The sequence below is a fragment of the Terrapene carolina genome, unplaced genomic scaffold (genome assembly GCF_002925995.2).
Source record: "Terrapene carolina triunguis isolate 2854851 unplaced genomic scaffold, T_m_triunguis-2.0 Scaffold42, whole genome shotgun sequence".
In the NCBI taxonomy this organism is placed as follows: domain Eukaryota; kingdom Metazoa; phylum Chordata; order Testudines; family Emydidae; genus Terrapene; species Terrapene triunguis.
This window is the reverse complement of record NW_020664393.1, coordinates 55,615,140-55,640,693: the sequence shown is the minus strand read 5'-3', so window position 1 is coordinate 55,640,693 and position 25,554 is coordinate 55,615,140. Positions and strand designations below refer to the sequence as shown.

General features: G+C 42.2%; 1 protein-coding gene across 1 annotated transcript in view; it reads left to right on the top strand.

The window, feature by feature from the left end:
* Positions 1 to 3,689: 3,689 nt before the first annotated feature.
* MBOAT2 (membrane bound O-acyltransferase domain containing 2) overlaps positions 3,690 to 25,554 on the top strand; it is a 190,356-nt gene continuing 168,491 nt past the window's right edge. Inside the window, exon 1 of the mRNA XM_024200479.3 lies at positions 3,690 to 3,823. Coding sequence (XP_024056247.1) covers positions 3,752 to 3,823 — 72 coding nt within the window. The 5' untranslated portion in view covers positions 3,690 to 3,751. The remainder of the gene's footprint in view (positions 3,824 to 25,554) is intronic.

Sequence of the window (25,554 nt, the reverse complement as noted above, 5' to 3'; positions counted from 1 at the left end):
TAACCAATCAAATTTAACCTTTCCATATATGGATTTGTTAATCACATGCTTATACTTCTCCACTCCACATGTTGAGCTCACCCCCCTCCCCTTGGCCTTCTCTAGAATGTTCCTAGGGTGGTGAGCCACAGCATGCTTCCCTGCAAACCACATTTTGTCCCAAATGAACACAAGCATACCCTTCACTGTCAACAAAATTGATGATATACGATACAGAAGTGATGGCATTCCTTTTATACAGGTCGGAAACATGGACAGTTTACTGCAGGCATACCAGGCAACTTGAAAAATGTCACATGTGCTGTCTTTGCTCTATTGTGAAGGCCTGCTGGGAAGATAAAGTATCAAACACGAACATCCATGAAAGAGCAAAAACAGCCACCATGGAGGAAATGATCATCAAAACTTAGCTCAGCTGAACATATCATTTTATCAGGATGGGCGATGATAGACTCCCCCAAAAAAGTCCTTTATGGTGAACTGAAACTCTGAAACCCTAGGATTGGAGACAATTTAAGATAGGCCACTAAATGGCAGATTTGGAGCTTAAGTCAAGCATCCACAAATCAAAGAATTAATGAACACCTATGATACTACTGTACAGAGTTCAGAGGTTCATTCATTGTTGTTGCTTGACTACACAAGGCACCGAAAACTCTATGGCAGCTTCACTTCACTTCCTAAGAGTTTTACTTTTGTAGTTTGTTGAATTCATCCTTATTCTGAGGCTTATCTTAGAAGTTGTTTCACCATTACAGTTGCTGGAAATAATCTAGTTAGTCATGGTGCACTGTAGTCCCTGGCTGACATTTTTTGAATCACACATAGCTGCTGAATATTAAGCAAAATGATAAATTAACTTCTGTAAAAGCAGGAAGAGAATATTTGTATTTTCTGGTATGTTCTAACCTTTTATGTCCTCCAAAACATATGGTTAGAGTGGGAAGAAAACAACAGCTTCATATTATTCAGGCCATTGAGTGTCAATAAATATACACAGCTATCCATTTGTAATGTCATCATCAGAAGTACTCTTGATATGATGTTCCAGACAAGTCACGCTTTTGCCTGAGCTGCAGATGAACATTGCTGTTTTTGTAGCTATACCCCAACAATTATGAGTTTACAGGAATCTTATTAGATTTACTGATCACCAAATTTTGAGTGACAACTGGATACTCACTGTGAATAAGTCCTTGAGCTCCAGTAAAGTCACTGAAAACCACTTCATAGCAATAATTGGAGGATCTAGATAAAAACAGCGCACTCCTCCATAAACTCCTTCATTACACAAATTAGGAGAATGAAATATTTAATAAAGATAACCTTTAATACATAGGAGAAATTTAGCACTAACAGATTTCAGTGGGGTAGCCATGTTAAGTCTGTATCAGTAAAAACAACGAGGAGTCCTTGTGGCACCTTAGGCCTGGTCTACACTACGACTTTAATTCGGATTTAGCTGCATTAATCCGAATTAACCCTTCACCCGTCCACACTACAGAGCCAGTTAATTCGAATTAAAGGGCACTTAAAATCGATTTCTGTACTCCACCTCGACGAGCGGAGTAGCGCCTAAATCGATTTTGTTAATTCGAATTAGGGTTAGTGTGGCCGCACACCACCGAATTACTGTGTTTAAATTAATGGGGTAGTGTGGCCGCACACCACCGAATTAATGTGGTTAAAAACCGAATTAATGTGCTTAGTGTGGCCGCGCACAATCGAATTTATACAACCTGTTTCCCAAATTCGAATTATCTAAATTCGGATTAATCCCGTAGTGTAGACATACCCTCAGAGACTAACAAATGCCACAAGGACTCCTCATTGTTAGCAACTAACAGAGTATGAAGAGGTAAAAAAGGTAGGCATATGAATACAGACTATTCTAATATATGTAACAACCCTGAGTGCTAGAGTGTGTCTGGGCAGTAGCACAAAGGTTGCTGCAAGCCCAACTGCCTCCTAGCTCCACTGGTCACTGAAGACATCATTCTTGGTCTTACATATATGTACTCGACTTATGCAACCACTGTATTAGTCATTGAACTGTCACCATAGGTTGACATACCTATATTGCTTTTAGTATCCCAAAAGGAAATTCCACTACCATCTTGCAACTACTAAGTGAATAAGTGGTGTCACTCTAAGTTTGTGTACTCAGGAAATAGCTTCTTTAGCAGTGGGTAAAAGTGAGTATGTAGCATAACACCTTTAGCAAGATTTTGTTAATATCAGTGTTGTTCAGTGGGAACAGAGTCCCCTTTGCCATCTTTTTTTTTTTTAATTCTGTTACCAGGCACTTTGCTTGGCCATCGTATAACATGTAAACATCCAAAATCTTACCACAATGATCCACTAATGTCTGCATAACCATGGAGTAATATTCCTTCCTGTGGAGCACATAAACTCTTGGGCATTTGAGAGGAATTAGGAGAAGAATAGGCACATTGCTCCTGCACTGTTAGAAACAGCCAATTGTTTATATTCCTTAATAATCTCTGGTATCTTGTCCACCTTTATCCCATCCACATGCTCCTGCAACAAACAGTTTTGCAAACCTCCACCATAGTAGCATTCACTGTGATTTTCCTAGCCCAAACTGGGCAATAGCTATCAGGGTAGCAGTTAGGTCCTCAGGCAATTGCTATTTCCTTTTCAGTGTGGACCAGTATTCTCAACCTTTCTAATACTGTGGCTCCCAAGCTTTTCCCATCCCATTGTGTCAAGGTACCAAACTCCTGTCAAGTGCTGATACCAATGTAATCTTTAGGGTAGGTACTACCCTCTATCTAGTGTTGCTGCCCCAGCACTCCCAGACTTGTCCCCCTCAAGTGCTGATATCCTCCACAGTTCAACCCTGCCAAGTACTCTCCTTAATCTACTGTCCCTTCTGCTCAGTGCTGGTGGCCCTCATTAACTTTGCTATTGCTGGTAGAGGCCCATTAACCCCACCATTGCCAGTACCACTGCCAATGCACAAGCTTCCCCATAACCAGCCCTCTCCATTGCCTCCCCCAATTGCCAGTACCCCCCTCCAATGCTGAGACATCCTCATTAACCCCTCCCCCCATAGCCAGCACCCTCTCCCCATTGTCAGTGTCCCCTCTCCCATGCTGGGGTCTCCTCATTACCTCCCCATTGTCAGTGCCCCCTCTCCAATGCTGGGGTGGGGCCTCCATTAACCCCCCATTGCCACGCCCCCCCCCCCATGCTGGGGTCTCCTCATTACCTCCCTATTGTCAGTGCCCCCTCTCCAATGCTGGGGTGGGGCCCCCATTGCCACGCCCCCCAGGCTGGGGTCTCCTCATTACCCTTCCCCCGGCATTGCCGTGGCCCCCTGTTCTGTTGACTCTTCTCCATTGTCGGTCCCGCAGCCGCTCCCCGGCAGAAGGCAAGGGGGGGGGTCACCACCCACCCCAACTGCCCCAAACCCGGTCCCGCGGACACCCTCGGCGCTGGGGGGAGGTGACGACTGGTGGCTTTGTCCCACCCTCCTGCTGGGCGGGGATTGGGAGACGCCGCCTGTCACTCAACCGCCTGGCCGCGTGTGGAGTGGGCAGCGGGACTGTCACTCCGCGGCTGGGCCGCTCCCGCCGCCTCCTCCGGCCCCTTGTTGTCACGACGTAGGTCGGGCTCTTTGCGCTGCTGCCGCTGTCGTGGGGAGACAGGAGGGAAAAGCGGCTTCTCCTCCTCCCCCCCCCCCGACCAGTCCCCGTTCTCCCGGGCCGGGGGCGGCGCCCTCGCCATGGCCACCAGCACCACGGGCTCCACGCTGCTGCAGCCCCTCAGCAACGCCGTGCGGCTGCCCATAGACCAGGTGAGGATGGGGAGGCGCCCACCCTGCCCGGCTTCCTGTGGGGAGAGGGGGCTGGCTGGGTTTAGCCCCCTCCACTCCATCCCATCCCCCATCCCTCCCCTCCTTATCCCAGCCATGGCATCTCTCCCCGCATGCACCCCCCCGCAGCCCATGGCACGTCTGTGTGTGTGTCTGGGGACAGCCCCCAGCACCTTCTCCCGTGCGTGCCCAGGCACCGGGGTGCCTGTGTGTGCATAATCCAGCCCTTTGTGTGTGCAGGAACGCTTGTGCCTGCATCCACCCATCTCTGACACTAGTGTGTGTGTGTGCAAGATGTGATGAACATTGGTATATATCTGGTATGAGAATAGGCGATAACAATGCTATTTGTGCAGGTGCACATGGTGTACCTCAGTGTTTTGATAAATACAAAAGCGTACATTAGATGGTATTTTTAATTGCAACGCTTGTTCTAAACTGTATTACAGATCTGTAATAAAATTGTGTACATAATATAGTTATGTGTATTTATAAATTGTTATGGTGGTGGTTGACCCCTGTGCCTGTGGGTTAGTAGTTATACCAAGGGACTAGTAGAAACCATACGTTCTTTTCCTGGCTTTGTAATTACCTATGTGGCCTCGGGGAAGACATTTAACCCTTTTTTTTTTTTTTCTGGAAAGGGGGGATAATATTGACTTGACCTCCCAGGAGTGTAATGAGTGTTAGTTAATTTCTGCAATTCATGGAACACGGGTACTCTGCATTTATGTATTACTTATTTTGTGCATATATGTATCTGTTTATATAAATAAAATGTTTAATAATTAATATATACCCATGGGCACTACACTTCCCTAGTGGCTTTTATCTCAGGATGTGTAAATACCTAATGCCTTATGTCTCTTAACACATGTAAAGTAGAAAGTGTTATCCCTATCTTATCGGTGGGGAAACTGAGATGTACAGGTTGAGTGACTTATCCAAGGTCGTATAGTATGTTTGTGAAAGAAATGGAAATAAAACTTGGATCTTCTAATTCTAAGGATAAACAGTTTTACAAATATATATGTAATGTTAATAAAAATGTAGTGATACTGTGATGTATGGGTAGAGAAACAATTTTAGAAGGAAGAATAATAAGAAAAAACATGGTGTAAATGTGTAAAGGTTGATCTGGGGCAGAGCGTCTAAGTTTCTAAGGTGATAGTATGCAAACAAAGGAAACAAGATAAGGAAAATAGAAGAACTCCTATTATATGTACACAGAAGGAGTTTTACATTTAAGGGGCGTCACCAAACTTCACAAGAAAAAATCAGTGGGGACTAAATATTGAGGAAAGGAAACTCTCTAGAAAAAAGAGTTTTAGTTTTAAATTTTTCTACTCCACTAATACAAGAGTCTAAAAATACCCTAATTCTGTGGCTTCTAAATATATATATAAAGATATGGCTGTTACAGAAACTCCTAAAAGCAGGCAATTCTAGTGAATTCTGACACCAGGAGCTAGATACTATGTAGAACTTCAGTTGATTCGGTATGCATCTCGTACAGGTAGCAAAGGCAGTATATGGCCTAGTGCCTGAACTCTCTTATTTCTAGATTTTAAGTTCTTAAAGCACGAACCACTCCTTCTCTATTTCTGTAAAGCACCTAGAACTCACTTGGATGTTGTAAAACAAAGAATAATAGATAACTCCTCATTTATGGCATGATTCCAGGATGTTGGCATTCGTTATAACTTTCATCACTTTGTGGCATATGGTCACTTGTTCAAACTCGTTTTTATAAACATTGCTGATACATCACTTAAAATTATTTATCCAAAAGACTGGAAGGCCTCCATCTAGAATCTTAATCAATATACAGCTTATAACCTGTATTGTTCTAGTGTTCTGCAACAGATGCTTCTGTAAGATAGGTGCTTTATGAAAAATACCTTGCCCTTATCTAGCAAGCTACATGGAAGCTTCCAGGGCAATTTCAATGAAAACTGTTTGTAGTTTAGAAGGTTTTTAACAAGAATGTTAAAATACTCCCCCCCCCCCTCATTTTTATATTGCCCTGCCCTATGGACTATTAATGTTGATATGTAGATGTGTACAAAGGAAAATTGCTGTGTATTTTCATTAGCCATGATTTAAGCAATAGTAATGTTGATTAGAGTATAGATTCAAGGCTTTGTGAAATTATACAACTTTGTAAGAAGTTGTATTTATTGGAGTACTTATTTAAAAAAAATCTTTAAAGCTGAGATTTTTGTATAACAAGTCTCATCACAAGACACATGCATAAAGATAAGTGTAATTAGGGAGAGAACATGAATGTTGGATGTAATCAAATGGGATGGAGCAGTGGAGGGAAAGGACTAAAAGGAAACAGAAAATGTTCGGATAAATTGCTGTATGTGCAAAGGTTATGTATGCCATTCAACAATATTGTACAAACACTAGGGATTATAAAAAGCAGATCTGGCTGAACAAGGAAGTACAAAAGGAGTAAGAGCTTTTTGTTTATACTGGTATAGTTAAAGCTACACAAATCCCTTTTGTGGGAGTTGTACCAGTTTGGCTGTGTCTTCACTGCCAAAAAAGGTGGGTTTTTACAGTGAGATAGGTAATGTGTGTTAACTGTTTGCTGTAAAAATCATAGTGGAGACAAGGCTCTGTAGTTTTTACAGTGATGTCGCTAGGTGAGATTAAACCCAGGTGGGGGGTATAATGCTGACTTTGTCTAACTATACTTTAGTAAAAAACTCTTGTGTCTTGTCTCCACTAAAATCTTACAGAAATATGGCTAACACGTGTTGTTGTTAAAATAAATTTAAAGAAAAATATTTTTTGTCTGTGAAAACAGCCTAAAACTTGGATTAAGGGTATGATTTTTACAGAAATAGTTATACGAAAATATGCTTGTAGACCAGGCTTTAAAAGGGATTTAGAGGTACTACTTAGAACAGGGGTTGGCAACGTTTGGCACGCGGCTCGCCAGGGTAAGCACCCTAGCGGGCCGGGCGAGTTTATTTACCTGCTGACGCGGCAGGTTCGGCCGTTCGCGGCCCCCACTCGCCGCAGTTCGCCGTCCTGGGCCAATGGGGGCGGTGGGAAGTGGCGCGGGCGAGGGATGTGCTGGCCGCGGCTTCCCGCTGCCCCCATTGGCCCGGGACGGCGAACCGCGGCCAGTGGGGGCTGCGATCGGCTGAACCTGCCGCGTCAGCAGGTAAATAAACTGGCCCGGCCCGCTAGGGTGCTTACCCTGGCGAGCCGCGTGCCAAACATTGCCGACCCCTGACTTAGAAAAACACTCAGTACAGCCAAGGCTTGAAAAATTTACCAAGTACCTACTAGCCAGAGGTATATTTGAAAGACAGGAAAGGATGGATCCACCTGGGAGATTCAAAGGCAACCACATAGTGAGAGGACCAGTCCCCCTATTTTCGTCAGCTGTGGTGAAAGGGGGAAAGCTGTTGTGACAGGTATGGCAATTTCCTGCAAAATCCTTGGGAGACTTTATTGAATGAAGTTTATTTGGGGTCCATTTTATTAAATGAATGGTTTACGTATAGGATCCTACCAAATTCAGGGCCATGAAAAATGTCACGGACCATGAAATCTGGTCTCCCCCCCGTGAAATCCGGTCTTGTGTGCTTTTACTTACAGATTTCACGGGGGGAGACCAGCATTTCTCAATCTGGGGGTCCCCTCCCAAAAGAGGGTTGCAAGGTTATTTTAGGGGAGTCATGGTATTGCTACCCTTATTTCTGAACTGCCTTCAGAGCTGGGTGGCCAAGGAGCGTTGGCTGCTGGCCAGGCGCCCAGCTCTGAAGGCAGTGCCCTGTCAGCAGCAGCACAGAAGTAAGGGTGGCAATACCATACCATGCCATCCTTACTTCTGTGCTGCTGCTGGCAGCGGTATTGCCTTCAGAACTGGACTCCCAGCCAGCAGCTGCCCCTCTTCAGCCATCCAGCTATGAAGGCAACACCACCGCCAGCAGCAGCGCATAAATAGGCATAGCAGTACTGCAACCCCCCTACAATAATCTTGCAACCCTACCCACAACTCCTTTTTGGGTCAGGACCCCTACAATTACAACACCATGAAATTTCAAATTTAAATTTCTGAAATCATGAAATTTATGATTTTTAAAATCCTATGACCAGGAAATTGACCAAAATGGACTGTGAATTTGGTAGGGCCCTATTTATGTATTACTGTGGGCTGGGATTGTATGGAACCTCTCAAGAGTGGGAGATGTGACAAATGTCAGACCTGTGGTTTCAGAAAACTACATTGAACAATGTGCCAGACAAAAATGGACTCGTGGAACAAAAAGTGTTATTTTCCTGGGGAATATCTAGGGGGAGGTGATTGCAAATTCCCCACTGCTGGTTATGCAAAAACACAGCCTTATGAACCTATGCCCTGTGGAGTGGACTGTTGTTTGCTGATCCTCTTACCTGAGGCCAACATCAAAGACCCAAGCCGTATAAAGGAAAGCCTGATCTATTCATGGGTGTTCTGGTTCTGAATCTGTGACAGTTATAAATGTGTAACCATGATGAAAACCATGTTGTGGCTTTTGAAGGACTGACACCTACCAGAGCCCGAGGTTGGAGTTGGTGTTGTCTCTAGTAAGCTGTTTAATGTGCATGTAGGTTCTTCAGTTGTCTTTAATATTTTTTCTCTGTAGTACTTTCACCTTATGAATAAATGTACTTGCTTATAAAGAGCCGTGTGATAAAGTTTGTGAGTGTTGGCAGTGACAGCTGTTCGTAGCCTTCGGAGAGAAAGTAAAGAGCAGCCTCTGACCTATTAAGGCATTCTGGCTTGCTGGGGAACTCTCAGTATAGGCAGAGAATTGGGCAGCCTGAAAAAACCCTGATCAGGAGGGAGAGAGACGTGGGTCTCCTCTCAAAATGGATGACTGAGGGGCCGAGAGCCTAGACTGGGTGCCCTTGTTGGTGGGTGAAATACAGATGCATTTTCCCTGAACTGTCACAGCTGGGATTTTTATAAATTTGAAGTTCCAACTTCTCCAGTTGTTGGAAGGGTCAGGAGCTTTCTGTTTCTTTTCCCCCAACCCCATACATAGCCCCCTGATATCAGGATGGGAGTTTCTACTGCGCTACCTCTCCCTAAGTCTCTGTTTTTAAGTCCTCCTGCTCTGGTTAACTGAAGTTGCTGCTTCAGAATGCTAATGTGTTTCTTGATAGTTGCTCTGCTCCTTGAAGGATTTTGGATATCAGCAGAGAACCTGAGCAGAGTTTTGCTAATTTCACTCTGGTGATGCTTGGCAAAGTTCTGAGCAGTGGCAAAATCACCAGAGCTTTCTCTCTACAGATTTGGGAAGACAATTTGACATAAGTCATATATGAAATAAGGCATAAGGATCTGCATGTGGAAAGTTATAATTGCGATCTAGGGACTAGAAATGTAACTCTATTAAAAATAAAAACTTAAATTCTGCAGAAATTGATAGTGGAAGTCCCCTAACTCGTCTGGGAGAGCTTCTCATTGGCCACTGTTGAGTGGACTTTCAAGCCTTGAAAATTACAGAATTAATCTGAATACATAAAGATACCAGGGCTTTATTTTAACTTTTGTTCAGAGGGTTTTTGCAGCCATCTCTGATAGTCCTACAGATAGGTGTGGGATGGGTGAGAATTAAAAAAGAAAATCTGGGAGAGAATTAATATTTGAAGGGGATCGAACTTTAAGTACAGTAACTCCTCACTTAACATCATCCCGGTTAACGTTGTTACGTCGCTGATCTATTAGGGAACATGCTCATTTAAAGTTGTGCAATGTTTGGTTATAACGTTATTTGGCCATAGGGGCTTGGAACCAGGGTGGGCCAGCAGCCTCCCTATCGGGCTCCTCTCCCCCCCTCCCCCCCAGCATCCCCCACCTGCCGGCGGTCCCGCGGATCAGCAACTTCCCCCTTCGTCCCCACAGCAATCAGCTGTTTCATGGTGTTCAGGAGGCTCTGGGGAGGAGGAGGGAGGAGCAAGGACGCGGCACGCAGCCTGCCCCCCCCCGAGCCGCCTGAATGCTGCGAAACAGCTGATTTGCTGCGAGCGGGAGGTGCAGGGAGGGAGGGGGGAGGCTGCACGCTTCCTGCCCATAGCAAACAGCTGTTTGGAGGCGTTCAGGAGGCTGGGGGAGGAGGGAGGAGCGAGGACGCGGTGTGCTCAGGGGAGGGGGTGGAGCAGAGGTGGGAAGAGGTGGGGTGGGGCCCTGGGGGAAGGGGTGGAGTGGGGGCGGGCCTGGGGCAGAGCCGGGGGTTGAGCACATCCCGGCACTTTGAAAAGAACAGCAAGAGGAACAGCCGGATGATGTACCCTCTTTCACCCTCTGACTCCACCACCTCAACCAAGCTTCACAATCATCATTGCTGAGTACGGTATTACATTGTTTGTTTAAAATTGTTTAAAACTTATACTGTATATGTATATAATGTCTTTTTTGTCTGGCAAAAATAATTTCCCTGGAACCTAACCCCCCATTTACATTAATTCTTATGGGGAACTTGGATTAGCTTAACATCGTTTCGCTTAAAGTCACATTTTTCAAGAACATAACTACAACGTTAAGCGAGGAGTTACTGTATTTACCTTCTTTCCCAACCTTCCTTCTCCTACAAGTCTGTGTTCCCTTTTTCATTGGCCTTCTGCCTCCACCATCCCATCCATACCCTTTCCCCTTGTCTTTGCTCATGGAAGAGTCTCCTGTATTGATTCTAGGTCTCTGTAGAATGACACTTTGTCTATTGAAGGCATAGTGCCTGCTCCCTCTGCCTCCCCCAGTGACAGATAAAGATGACTTGTGGCATTTTGCCTTTGTTGCCATAGACACAGGCAGCAGTGGTGGAGGATATGGCAGGAAATATGGAGATGAGCTATGTGGTAGTTGGGAAGGTCACTGGGGCAGTGGAAGCAGAAGGAGAAGCCACTGGGCCTCATAGGGATTTAGCTCCCCAGAAGGACTCATGAGTCCAGCACAAACTGGCTGTGAGTGGACAAAAGTTCCTCTGAGGATCATGGAAACAGAGAAATGTAGGGCTGGAAGAGACCTCAAAAGGTCCTCAAATCTAGCTCTCTGCACTGAGGCAGGATAAAGTAAACCTAAACTATCCCTGACAAGTGTTTGTCCAGCCTGTTTGTAAAAACCTCCAATGGTGGGAATTCTACAGCCTTTCTTGGAGGGATATTTTGGAGCTAACTATGCCTGCACTTATCTATTGAACTGGGTATGTGGGTCTTATGATGACGAGAAACTCCAGCCCTCTTGTGAATTTCAGCTCTCTCAGGGAGAGGAGAGCTCTTCTGATTGGCTGCCTCCCTCGCAGCCCTGCCTCCTGGGGAAAAGCAGCCGATCAGGACTGCTGCAGAAAGCCTGAAGAACTTTCTGCCCTCCCTCCTCCTCTCAGGAGCCCACACTATTCTAATAGGAAAGGTCAGGAGGGAAGGAGAAGAAAGAGCCCAGCAACTCTGCTCCGTCCTCTCCTTCTTATTCAAAATTTTGTAGATTCTAAGACCAGAAGGGGCCACTATGATCATCCAGTCTGACCTGTATAACACAGGCCAGAGGATTTCCCTGAATTAATTCCTGTGTGAACTAGAACAAATCTTTTAGAAATGTGTCCAGTCTTGATTTTAAAATTTCCAGATGCAGAATCCACCACAGCCTTTGGTAAGTTGTTTCAATGGCTAATTATCTTCACTACTAAAAAATTGTGTCTTGTTTCCAGTCTGAATTTGTCTAGCTTCAACTTCCAGCCACTGGATCTTGTTATACTTTTTGTCTGCTAGACTGAAGATCCCATTATCAAATATTGGTTCCCCAAGTAGGTACTTATCAATTGATCAAATCACCCTTAAACCTATTCTTTGATAAACTGACTAGATTGAGCTCCTTGTGTCTTTTACTATAAGGCTTGTTCTTTAATCCTTTGATCATTCTTGTGGCTCTTCTCTGAACCGTCTCCAATTTGTCAGCATCCCTCTTAAATGATGAAAACTAGGGCTGGACACAGTATCCCAGCATCGGTTGCATCAGTGCAGAATACAGAGGCAATATAATCTCTCTGCTCCTATTTGAGATTCCCCTATGTATGCGTCCAAGGATTGCATTAGACCTCTTGGCTCTAGCATTGGGAGGGGAAGTCTGGGAGTTCATGTGCAGCTGATGATGCACCACAACCTCCAAATCTGGTTGAGGCACTACTTCCCAGGATAGAGTCCCCCATCCTGCAAGTATGGCCTGTATTTTTTATTCTTGTATATATATTTGGCCATATTAAAATGCATATTATTTGCTTGAGTCCAGTTTACCAAGCTGTCCAGATCACTCTGTATCTGTGACCTGGCCTCTTCACTATTTACTACTCCTTCGATCTTTGTGCCCTCTGAAAACTTTATCAGTGATTTTATATTTTCTCCCAGGTCACTGATAAAAATGTTAAATAGCGTGGGATCAAGAACTGATCCCTGCAGGATGCCTGTGACCAAAGGGATGGCTTCTTTTCCCCTCCTCTCTCTCCCTCCCTGCAACACCATGACTGGGAAAGAGCAGGAAGAGAGGAGTGAAGAGCTTCAGGAGTAGGGTGACCAGATGTCCCGATTTTATAGGGACAGTCCCGATTTTTGGGTCTTTTTCTTTTATAGGCTCCTGTCAAGGCTGAATCCCCACTTTGAACTTTAGGGTTCAGATGTAGGGGCCTGCATGAAAACTTCTAAGCTTATCTACCAGCTTAGCTTTGGTCCGCTGCCACCATCACAAGAATTCCCTCCCTGGGAAGCCTTGAGAAACCTTTCACCAATTCCCTGGTGAACACAGATCCAAACCCCTTTAGATCTTAAAACAAGGAGAAATCAACCATCCCCCCTCCTTCCTCCCACCCTCCTTTCACCAACTCCTGGTGAGTACAGATCCAAACCCCCTTGGATCTTAAAACAAGGAGAAATCAATCTGGTTCTTAAAAAAGAAGGCTTTTAATTAAAGAAAAAGGTAAAAATCATCTCTGTAAAATCAGTATGGAAAATAGCTTACAGGGTAATCAAACTTAAAGAGCTCAGAGGACCCCCCTCTGTCTTAGGTTCAAAGTACAGCAAACAAAGATACACACTCTGGTAAAAAGGTACATTTACAAGTTGAGAAAACAAAGTAAATCTAAGACGCCTTGCTTGTCTTTTTACTTACTAGTTTGAAATAGGAGAGACTTGTTTAGAAAGATGGGGAGAACCTGGATTGATGTCTGGTCCCTCTCAGTCCCAAGAGCGAACCACCCCTTAAAACAAAGAGCACACACAAAAGCCTTTCCCCCCCCAAGATTTGAAAGTATCTTGCCCCCTTATTGGTCCTTCGGGTCAGGTGTCAGCCAGGTTACCCGAGCCTCTTAACCCTTTACAGGTAAAAGGATTTGGAGTCTCTGTACACAGAGAGCTGTTACCCTTCCCTTTATAGTTATGACAGCTCCTATTTATCCCCCCCCACCCATTCCAATTTTTCACATTAGCTGTCTGGTCACCCTGTTCAGGAGGAGTGGAAGTGAGGTGGGGGGAGCAGAATTGATGGAGGTTCTGGGCAGAACTGATGAGGGTAGAATTGATGGAGAGTTAGGGGAAGAATTAATTGCTGGGCAGGAGGAAGGGCTGATGTAGGGGTGAGAGCTTTGCAGCAGGAGCCAAAGTCATCTTAATAAACTTGGAAGCGTAGGCAACACAAATTGTCACTGTCAGTGGCATTGGAGGGGAGTGTGGGGTTCAAAAATCAAGAAAACCAAAAACATGATATAATTTTTATTTAGCCCAAAAATCATGATTTTTTTTTTAAATCTCATGATTTTTGGAGGTTTGACTTGAGCTTTTTAAACTTAAGGTTGACAATATTGAGTTACAATGCTACAGCTATACCAGTGTGATTATAAAGCTATAGTTCTGCCAGTCAGTTTTCCCATGTAGACAAGTCCTTTAAGTGCTTTTTTCTGGTTTTGTTTAAGCAACATAAACTAAACCAGAAAAAGGCACCCTTATTCTGGAATAAGTGTGTCCACACAGGGAGCAATAGCAGAATACTCTAGTGCCAAGATGCCGGTAAATTTCCCTGTATAGACATGTCTCTGGTCTCTCTGACCCACCTGTTTGCTGAGCTCTTGATCTTAAGGCTTCCTGCTCTCTATGTTAAAAGAAGCAGTAAGGATTAAGAGTGGCACCTGTATAAGGGGAGCTGAAGATCTGATACAGCTTGTAAGTTTGCCAGAATCTATGGTAATATGCAGGAAAGGTGATGTGTATGGCCCCTTGCCAGTTGTGGCAACAAGTTGTATAAAGGGTCTAGCCTTAAACTACATGAACAAGTACGTGTCTTTAAAGGTATTATATGGACATAGATTAAGAATCATATTTCAAAAATACTGTTACTAAAACCTTAGATTATGAAAACTGAATTCATTGTCTGTGAAGGTGGTGCAGGGGGAAACAACCCTAAATAATTTTCTGCTGCTTCTGTGGTTTGTTTTGTTTTTTTCATTTCACTAGGATGGTGGAAATAAACTATTTATTGCAGGAATACTGTGTGTGACTGATTAACAATCAGATCTCATCCCCAGGGAACAAATACTTCAGCAAGATGATTTTAAAAGGATAAATAGAAGGCTGACATTTGATAATAGAATAGATGGGGTCTGAGTTGGGGGCAGAGCAATGGAGCAGGCGCTTATGGACAAGCCTGAGTAAGCTGTCTGTGTGTGAGCATGTCAGGCACAGTCTTAATGAATTTCTGAAGCTAGTCTATTTAGTACACTTCATTCTATGGCTTCTGTGCATTAGCACAGTTGTTCAGTACTTGGATTGCAAACACTTATATGGAATGTTGAAACGATAATAAAAACAACAAAAGCTCTTCACTGAAAGCGTAAAAACCCATTTCCATTAGATTTTATGTAAAACCACTTAATCTCTTTTTTTCTTTTGCCTAGACCACTTAACATCATGTCCTTTTAACTTAGCTGTTAGAGAGCATCCCTATTTTTTTCTTGAGACAACAAACCTGTTAAGAATTACAAGGACAAAATGAATAATAAATATATAAATGACTTGGTATGGAAAGGATAAAAGTTTTATAGGAAAATCTTCATATAATTACAGCTCTCACAGAACTGGATTTTGGTTTCTTTTCAATATGAAATAAGAACTATATCACTACATAACTCAGTAAGTGATGCCATCTATAAAACTTGCCAGGTGTTAAATTAGTTATTAGAAGGGCTCCTTGATTGCAGCTGCAGTAAATGTATAATTATAGTTAAACATGTAACAAAGCATTTAATATAACTACAAATAACTATATTAAGATAATGTAGATGCTGAATGATTAAGTACCCGAAAGTCAGGAAATTGCAAAGTTAGGGTTGCATATGGAACAATAACTTTACCTTTTGTGCAGTTAATTTACATGTAGAGCTTCACTGTTGACATTGCTTGCCTCTTGGGTGGTTAACTATTCAAGTGTAACGTTATTTATGTAGCTTTCATACTGAATCTCGTAGTCTGTTGGAGGTTTATACACCTCTACCTCGATATAACGCTGTCCTCAGGAGCCAAAAAATCGTCCCGTGTTATCGGTGAAACTGCATTATATCGAACTTGCTTTGATCTGCCGGAGTGCCGGAGCCCCGCCCCCTCGGAGCACTGCTTTACCGTGTTATATCAGAATTCATGTTATATCGGGTCGCGTTATATCGAGGTAGAAGTGTACCTAATCTGAAGGTGAAAGAAGGCATTTCTTGCCACTGTTACTTCCTGGATTTCCAGAGCTAGCAAAGGGTCCAACAGAAAGCAGGAGACAACTGAGGGAGATGGAAAGTGGGTGGGCTGGGAAGAACAGGAGGTGACCAGAAATGAGGGGATGGCAGCAATGCGAAAGAGCAGTAGTCAGTCAAGGGAGGGGAATAATTAAAATGCCTCTCTATAATGGAGTTGGGAAAAGGAGAAGTCAGGTTCTGCATTTTAGGATCAGGATTGTGTCTAACACCTTTTTGCTGCTACACGTATCTTGGATGAGTTTGACTTTCAGGTTCTCATGCATTAGTAGGGTGTGGCAATATTCACATTGCAAACATTGAAGGAGGAATGTTAATTTCCCATGGATTTAAAAAGGAAAAAAGAGAATATTTCTATAAATACTAAATTTTGTATAAACTTATTTTACAAAACCTAAATTTTGGGCCAAATTTGACCTGACAATTTTGGATTTGTTAGAATTTTATGCACTTTAAACATTTTTTTTTATTAAATTAAAATAATAGGTTCTGATCCTGAAAATGGATATTTGAGTGACTTTTCAGATCAGTGGCATTCCTATATTGAAGTGTTTGCAGGATCAGGGTCCTAGTAGGTACTTATGTACTCCTTCGGTAGACTTATTCAGGTCTGCTAGACTTGTTCATGCAGATTGTCTCATAGAAGCTGTTGGGGCAGCTTGCTTGTAAAGTTCACTTGTAGGATATGGCCCAATGTAAACACATAACTAAGCATTTTTTTTAAAATGCAATGTTAATCAGGTTGTGTAAATCTATATTTATGGAGTTCATATATAGTACAAAGTATCTGGACAAACTGCCACATCAAGGCCTAGTCCAAGAAGGAAAGGAGAATATGAAATAAACATCATTGATATTTTTTCATGATACATTTTATCTCTGTTTCACACTTACTGTTTAATGTAGTCAATGATGAAGTTGGGCTGAGGAAATAGAAGAAGAAGTAATCTATGAACTACAGGGAATAAGAAATGTTACTGTCGACTGGCTATGTGCCACTCATAATCTGGACATATACAGTTGATTATGTTGCGGAGTATTGAAAATATAACTTTATTTCTCTAGCTTTCAATAATTAACTTGTAATTGTATATGCTTCTGCCCACTAGTCAAATAACTGTCCACAAATGTCACTGTTTGACTTACACCAGTAGTTGCAGGTTTTGCATGTGGAAATAGATTTGCCTGACATAGAGGCTTGTTGAACATTTGGCCCTTATTGTAAGCTGATGTAGCCTTTTATAATCTAATTTATGGGGTTTAATCAAATCATGGTTTACACTTCACACTGTAGTGGTGATTGATGCAGGTTTGTGCTCTCAATTGGCTACAGTATGAAGAGCCATAAGGTCAGAATCACCCACAGGACTATCATTAGAGTGAGGCTATGTCTACACTACAGACCTTACAGCAGCACTGCTGCAGCTGCACCACTGTAAGGCCTCCCTTGTAGTTGCTCTATGCCAATGAGAGAGCTCTCCGGCCGGCATAATTAACCCCCCTCTCCTCCCCAATGAGCGGGAGTAGCTTTATCGGCGGGAGAGCATCTCCCGCCTGACATGGAGCTGTCCGCACAACCCCTGACCGACAAAAGTTTTAGCAACAAAAGTGCTAGTGTAGGCATAGCCTGAGAGACTCTAGAAACACCTCAGGAAAGACACGTCCATTTATTAATAATTTTATTAAGCAGATAATAAATGCCACAGTCAGAGAACCATAACAGAAGAAAGTGAGATAATAATGAACGTCCAGCATTAATACGTTTCTGTGTTGGGAACTCCAGAGCCTGGATGATCATCAGGTGATGGTCAGTTGAGCATCTTCTGATGTGTCTTCCCCCCTCCCCCTCGCACAGGCCGAGTGACACCTTTTATGAGTTATGCTAATACCCACTGAGATTCATACCTCTGCATGAAGGTTTCCACCTCTTTTCTTTGTTTGTACTTCTAATTTAATGTACCCATTAATTCAGGGGTGCCCTGTTTTTACATAAGCTAAGTCATCAATTCCTTTATGTTAGTTAACATTTACATTAATTAATCACCATAGCAACTTGCAGTTAGCATATTGCTAACACCCTATTTTTACAAAAATCCCCCAAATGATACAGCTGCCTTTATTATGATTTGGACTGGTACATTGCAGTACATTTTTCCTAAACATCAGCACTCAACACATCTATTTACTGTAACAGCATATTTTATTGTACAAGGTTTTTCATTGGTAATTGAGTCATGTTGACCTATTCTCAGGCCTGAGCCCTTATTTGGCTAAGCTAAATATCACATAGGAAGAACAGAGTTGGTATGTGGCTCAATTGGATGCAAGAATTAAGACGTTACCTAGCTGAACAGTAGTCCAGTATAAACTGCTGATACTTGTTTTGGTTCTTGACAAATTGAAACTTTAAATCACTTTGGGAAGCCTGCACTTGTTAATATCTATACCGTGTTAGACTTTACAATCTTTCTTGTGGTTAATGCAAATAGCTTTCCAAATGCTGCATTTGCATCTAAGGTTATAGAAAATGGTGCCGTTCCTTTGTATATAATATTGTAGTATTTTATCAAATACTATGTCACACACCTGCTGTTGTGTGATAATGCAATGTGTTGATGGGACCTCAGAAGAGTCAAAGGTTAATTTTCTTTTCTTTTTTGATGAGATCACACGTTCAGATGAGCACAGCTGGTATGAGCTTCCCCTTCCCCCACTTGGCACTGTATTAACAATCTTTCTAAGTGAGTAAAGCAGGTCTGTCATCCTGCTGTGTGCAAGAATCTTCTTGGTGAAAAGGCCTCTTTTGGACAGCAAAGTTCCCTATGCTGTCTCATCAGTTTGCCTAAACTCTAGCTGTCAGTAGCAGGAAGAGAAAACAGTCAGCTATGGATTGGGGTCTTCAGTTGTTCTTTGCAAATAAAGATTGGGAAAGATGGGCCAATTGTACTCTAGGTTATGAACAGTAGCAGTTAGTAAGGAGACTTGAGCTAGGAATAAAAACATAGTTTTCTTGGACTAAGTTTTAAAAGGGACAGTTTTATTGGAGGCAAAACAAGAAAAAGTCCTCTCCCCATCCCCATTCCCAACAGCCGGAGTCTGGGGGAAGTTTTTGACACTCTTCTAGCAGCATGTGATTGGGCCTGCTACATTTTGAAATTGGAATGCTCTTGGGCCTGTCTGGCAGTGGTTTTACAAGGTACGTGGGGCTTGGATAATCCCAGAAAAGATACGTTTCCGGCGGTTGTGCCGTTCTCCTCTTGCCTCCCTTGAAACCGTGGATTGCATGCCATTTGGAGCTTTTCAGACTCTGTATATTCAAATGGGTCTCTCAAAGGTTACTCCTAAAAGGGAGCTGTGTAACAGGAAGCAGAGGTTTCTTCTTTCCTTTGTAACGCTCGTCTTTACTCCCCCCCTCCCAAAAGTAGTACACAACATCCATATGATGCATGCTATCTATATGCAGCTCCCATTCCCTTCTTAGGCTGGTTAGTGTACTGTATGTGCCGACCACATGTTGGCCAGCAACTCTTTTGGGTCTCCCCATTGCTCTTCTCAGCCTTAGGCTTCTGTTGTGCCCACTGCTCCTTTCTTCTCTCCTAACTCTGTCAGGTACCCCTCATTAACTAAACCAAAGCCTGATAAGGAATGAAGGGGTTATGCTTGATGCATAAGGGTAAGAATTTAAACAAGCTCTTAACATTCTTTATACTAAGTTGGTAAGTTTAATTGCCTTAGTACTGTGTTAATAAGGTTTTCACAAGGAATTTCCTTGGGTTTAAATAAAAGTAACGACTGTCCAATATCCTCCTCCCTCGCCCTCTAACAAATTGCCTGTGTCCCTGTGCTAAACCTCCCAAATATGAGATGGGGAAATAATGTAGCCAGGGCTGCAGGGAAGTGTTTTGTCAGAGAGGGAAATAATTGCTGCAATCAGTTTTTAAGATAGGAATCTGTGGAAGGCATGTTTTGGAAGTTTCCCATCCATGTACGGACAGAGCTTTTGTTAATGTGCTTTCAGGATCTGGCAGTGCCTGGATTGTTCACTTTGGGATTTGTGTGCGGTGGGCTACTTTGTTCATGGATCTCCCCCTGCTGGTATAGAGAGGGAATGAGTGCTAACTTCATGGCACAGTCGCTCATAGACTTTAAAGTCAGAAGGGACCATCATGATCATCTAGTCTGACCTCCTGTGCATTGCAGGCCACAGAACCTCACCCACCCATTTATTCTTCATTGTAGAAGTCCCTTTGCTGAGGCCCTTGGAGGGTTTGGAGCAGAGGAACAGTCATGTTTTGTGGCACTGCTACCTGCAGTCTCACTGGATTTCTGTGTTGAAATCGAATTGAGGCTGAATGATGGTCAGAGCTTCATTTCCCCTGTGTCCCCTCCAAAGGCTGCTATCCCTTCTCCTCAAAGGGATAATTTGCAGAGACTTATGGGATATGCTTCTTACTAAGTTATCATGTCCCCCCGCCGTGTCCTGTGCAGGATGGGGCCTTCTGGCCTAATGTATTGTGTATTTTCTCTTTGCCTCTGTGGAGAAAATTTCTAGTGTATTCCATAGATAGATTAGCACGGGCATATCAAGCAGTGAATTTCAGAGGCAGAAGAGCTGACAACTTTTGGTATTGTGGAGGGCTTCCTTCATGCTCCCCAAGACAGTAAAATCAAATGTTTTTCTATCCTATTTTCTACACCCATGATTTGCCATCAGTAAAACTGTCCTTTTTTAAACTTAGTCCAAGAAAAGCTTTTTTTTTAAAATTCCTGGCTCAAATCTCCTTCTTGGGGGGGCCTGGAATATATTTTATCAACTCTCTATCATTAATTGAATGGAGAGGCAGATAGAAATTCTAACAAACATTGTCTTCCAAGTGTTCATCAAGCATAGCAGTAAAGTGCATGTTGATGTGTTCTTGTTTTTTTTTTTTTTTTTAAATCACTTCCCATCTCAATTGCTCCCCTTTACGTTTCTTGTATTTACCCCAGCATCTCTATTTTGGAAGACTATAGTTATATTTTGAGAACTAGTGAAGATTTAAATTTCTAATGTTAATTTTGTTTTAATGAACCTTTATGTATAAAATGGCAAAAAAGTCACAAGTTCATCTTTTTTTTCCCCCTCCCTTTCAAGTCACCCTTGTAAAAAGTCAGGTTAATATGGATACAGTGAGTCTGTATTTCATGCCTAAATCTTTTTAAAGTTATGGTATAGTTAGGCTTGGCAGAATTTAATTTTTATTTTTAATAATTTTTATGAATATCAGTTTTTAAGCATTTTTAATTTTTTTTTTATTATTTACATTTTCAAAGTTGCAGGAAATTATGTGTGTGTGGGAAATCGGACAATAATTATTTCACGAGAGTAGCCATTGAGATTCAAAAAGCCTTATAAGTATTAAAACACACATTGTCATTATTATGTCAAAAATATACAAAGTAAATATCCTTAAATCAAATTCTAATAAAAGTTCTCAAGTAGTGTTTTCCTCACTTTTCCTATCTGTAAATTTCTGTTACTATAGAGGGAAATATTTTTTGTTGGTTTGTGTGTGTGTACAGGGAAATAGACGTTTACTGACATTTTACTTATAAAAATCTAATCCTTCCAAGCCTAAAATGACTGGGAGCTGACTTATGCCATGTTATGTTAGATAGTCCCAGTATATTAGATAGACTAGGTAGGACCAACTTCTATTGGTGAGAGAAACAAACTTTTGAGCTACACGGAACTCTTTTTCAGGTCTGGGAAATGTACTCAGAATGATTTTGCATTTAGCTGTGACAAACAGATAGTTTAGCATAAGTAGTTAGCACATATTGTAAGGGACCATTCGAGATGATGTGGCCCGTTAATACTCCTGTAGTCATAGGACAAAAAACAGGGTTAGTAGGTTACAGATTGTTGTAATAAGCCGTAAATCCAGATTCTTTATTAAGACACATGATTTTTAGTGTCTAGCAGAATTGTGAATTTAAGCACCCAGGCTCGTCTTTTGAAAGTGCTATGCAGGTTTTCTTTGAGGATGAGAATTAATAGGTCAGATATAGAGGTGATCACTTTGTAAAAAGTGTTCACCCACAGGTGATATGCTTTTTTTAATCTCTTTCCTGTGTGAGTTCATTCGAGAGCATAGTGATTGTCAGGTTTCACCAACATAGTTGTTGGTGGTGCATTTAATGCACTGGATGAGGTGCACTACATGCTGTGAGAGACACACATGTAAGACACCTGGATCTTGAAAGGTATGTCATGTGGGGTATTTATCATTGTAGCAGTGGAGATATGTCTGCAGGTTTTGCATCTGTTGTTCTGGCAGGATCTGGTGCTGCTTTGAGTTGATGTGTCCTGGTCTGTGGAGAGCTTGCTTCTGATGATGAGGGTGGAGAGGTTGGAGGGTTGTTTTGAAGGCCAGAAATGGGGGTTCAGGAAAGATTTCTTTCAGGATAGGGTCCCCATCGAATATAGGTTGTAGTTGTTTGATACCCCATATGGGTTTGAGTGTGAGGTAGTAGGTGACAACTAGGGGTGTATGATCAGAAGGAGTTTTATTTCTATATATCTCATGTTCTTTTGGGGTATTTGGGTGCTGATTTAGCAATTATTACTACTTGTTATCGTTAGTTTACCTCCCTCCTCATTGCCATGCCTGCCCAAAAACCAGGTAGAAAAGTGTTTGGCAAACAGTTTAAGTGATATTAATCAGTTGCTTAAAGAATCCTAATATAGAGGCTGCAAGGATAAAATGGAAAAAAAGCAGTGACTGTTAATTAAAAATTATGTAAGTACCGTTTTTTCTTTCCAGACAGATTCATACTACTTTGAAAAAAAGTTTTTAAATTTTGCTGTCCTTTCAGTCGCTTTGGGTATGTCGGCATAGCATCTGGGAAGCTGCTTTCCAGAGCCAGTAGACAGATGTGCTAGCTCTACTTGAGCTAGCACACTAAAAATAGCAGTATGGCTGTGGTGGTATTGGCGTTGGCTTAAGCTAGCCACCCAAGTAAAAGCCTGCCTGACTCCCTGGGTACACGTACTTGGGTGTCTAACCTGAGCCACTGTGGCCACAGACATTGCTATTTTTAGTGTGCATCTATTACTGCGCCAAAAAAATAAAAAATTCAGCGCACAGTATTTTAAAATTCTGTATTTTATTTGTCAAAATAACACAATATAATCACACCAGTTTCAATTATTTTGGTAATTTATTTAAAAATACCTGTCAGCAAGTATGTCCGTTACAATACGGACAATGAAAAAGATTCAGGAAATGGTTTTTGATAAATAGATTCCTTTCTAGGCATATTAATACAGAACTCTGAGTAATAATTCATTTAAACTACAATACAGAACTATATTTCCCCATCATTCAGAAACAGTGCAAAGGCTTGGGGGAGTCAGGGGTAATGGAGGAGCTGAGGGAGAGGGAAGTAATTGCTGGGAAGGAGCCTGGGTGTGAACTTGAGGGTTGTTGGGTGTGGGTGGGAGAAGTATGGAACAGGTTTTTTTGGGGAGTCGGGAGGGATTTTAGGGAGCCTCTTCCATGCAGATCCTCGCTGACTCATAGCCTCTCCTATGCAGTCAGGTTCATCTGCCCGCTGTCCCCATGTGTCCCTGCATCCCCCCTCAGACATCCTCATTCAGACACCACATGTGTCACTGTGCACCTACTCAGTCACCCCCTGTCTCCATGTGGCCCTGCCCCCTCACTCAGCCAACCCGCTCCCCTGCCCATCCCCTGCCCCCATTTGGCCCTGCACCCCTCCCCCATCCCTATGTGACCCTGCACCTCCACTCCCATTCAGCCCCTGCCGCTGTCTGTCCTACCCCCATAGCCCCAGCTTCCTGACCTGGCCCCACTGGCAGGGTGCTGCCTTCTTTTCCCTATCAGCCGCTGGGGCTGGCTCGGGAATGTCTGCTCTGTTCTAGTGCCACAGCGGCCCCTGGTGGGCAAAAGGCACACCTGCAGCAACTTTCCAGTAGAAGTTATTTTCTGGGGGGGGGGGAAATCTGCTCAGCACATGAATTCTGCCCTTGCGTAGTAGCGCAGAATTCCCCAAGGAGTAATCTGTCTATCCTGCACTGGAAAGCATGGTCCCAGTTACTTTGTAGACATACCCTCAAAGTCTTTCTTTGTTTCTTTGTATCATACTCTTGACTATCAAACTGAGTTTGGGTTAGGCTTTTGTACTAGAATGTTCATTTGTATCACAATATTAAGGAATCCTAAAAAACCCATGTCTTTCAGTTACTATAAGTTAACATCTATAAGGCCTAATAGTGAGTGATTTGTTAAGAAATACATAATTGTTTCCCTGGCCATTTGACTACTCTGATCAAAATATAAATAACAATTTTCAGTATATTGTTTCTCAGTGAAATTCCATAACTTGTTTATGTAGGTGACAAAACACATTTCTCTCTGTGAATTCAGTAGTTAAATTACTTTGCTTGTAAATGCATCTTGATCATTTAAACCAGACTCGTTTGTGTATTGAAGATGTAAATACTTTTCATTTGCAATCTGAGTTACTCAGCCCTTAACTGGCCAAACCAGTTTCCTTTCAGAAAAAGCACTACCATAGGTCATGTTTTTCTTCTGTCTTATTGTTTTTAAAAAAGCATCAGCATTCTTACTCCAATTCCACTTTTAAGCCAAATTGGTTTCCTAGGATTTGGCTGTTCCTGTGCATAGGTAGCTGCATGGAGCCACATATGATTGCTGAGAACCAACGATGCTGAGTCACTGAGAGATTGGCTTACTGATCAGAGTTATTACCTTCTGCTTGACTCTCATCTCCCCTGATGAGTCTGAATATTGGCTTGTTCTCACTCTGAAAATGTATAAACCTACTTTTGCTCAAAATGACACCATTTTAAATCCTTAGTTATACATTTTTTTTCCTTGCAGTGATTTTGAATAAAGACTTAGTAAGTCCTATTTAAAAGCTTCATTGGATTTGATGCTCATTTATTGCACAAACCAGATGATTAGTGCCTAGATCATATTCTTCATTACTTGTTCCCAGCATACTTAAAGAATTATTTGCCAAAAATTGAAAAAGTTAAACAGAAATAGAAATATATAGTTAACAAATTGTCTGTCTGTCCTTTTTTCTGTATATTGTTTTGGACTAAAATCAGCAAATACTGGAAAAGAAACATTAAGAATGTGAAGGAGATTGGCTAGTGGTCCTGATGACTGCCAACAAATGTATTTTAAAATGATAGGGTTTATTATTAGTTGGACAAAAAAAGCTGCTGCCAGTCTTGGTAAAGTTGAGCAAGACTAGTGGTGACTGCAGATCTTTAAAAAGCTATTTTATTTATTTATTTATTTATTTATATTTTATGATTAAAGTAGGGCCTCCAAACTGAAATCGGGAGGGGGGTTCCCATCATGCTGGGCGCGACACAGACACCTGGCAAGATGGTCTTTTTCTCCAAAGAACTTAGTCTAAATAATTTGGTTCAATTTCTTCCACCTCTGGACCCTCAAAATCTAGGAAAGGCAGGTTATTTGCAACCCACTTGTATCTGTTTGTGACCCTCCAGATTGAGAACCTACGCCATATATTTCATCGTTGGAGAGAAGCTTTCAGACATGTACAGTCAGGAAAATCCTTGCTTCATCTCTGAGCTTGACCACATGATTTAAAAATTTGCCACATTAAATCCAATGAAGTCTATTTTGGAAGAAGGACTGCTGATTTACACAATAAGTGTAAATACCAATACAGTGATTGCAGACACCTTTCTTCAAGAGCCGATTGTTATAAAGCTTCAAATATCTTTTTTCCTATAGCATGTTCTGTCAAGCAGGCCTCATGTATGGCTCCTTCCAACTCATTCTGGAATAATGTAAAACGTTGAGTGGAATAAGACACACTTGTGGTTTTATCCTGTTCTGTGGAAAACTAGTGGTTCTCCTG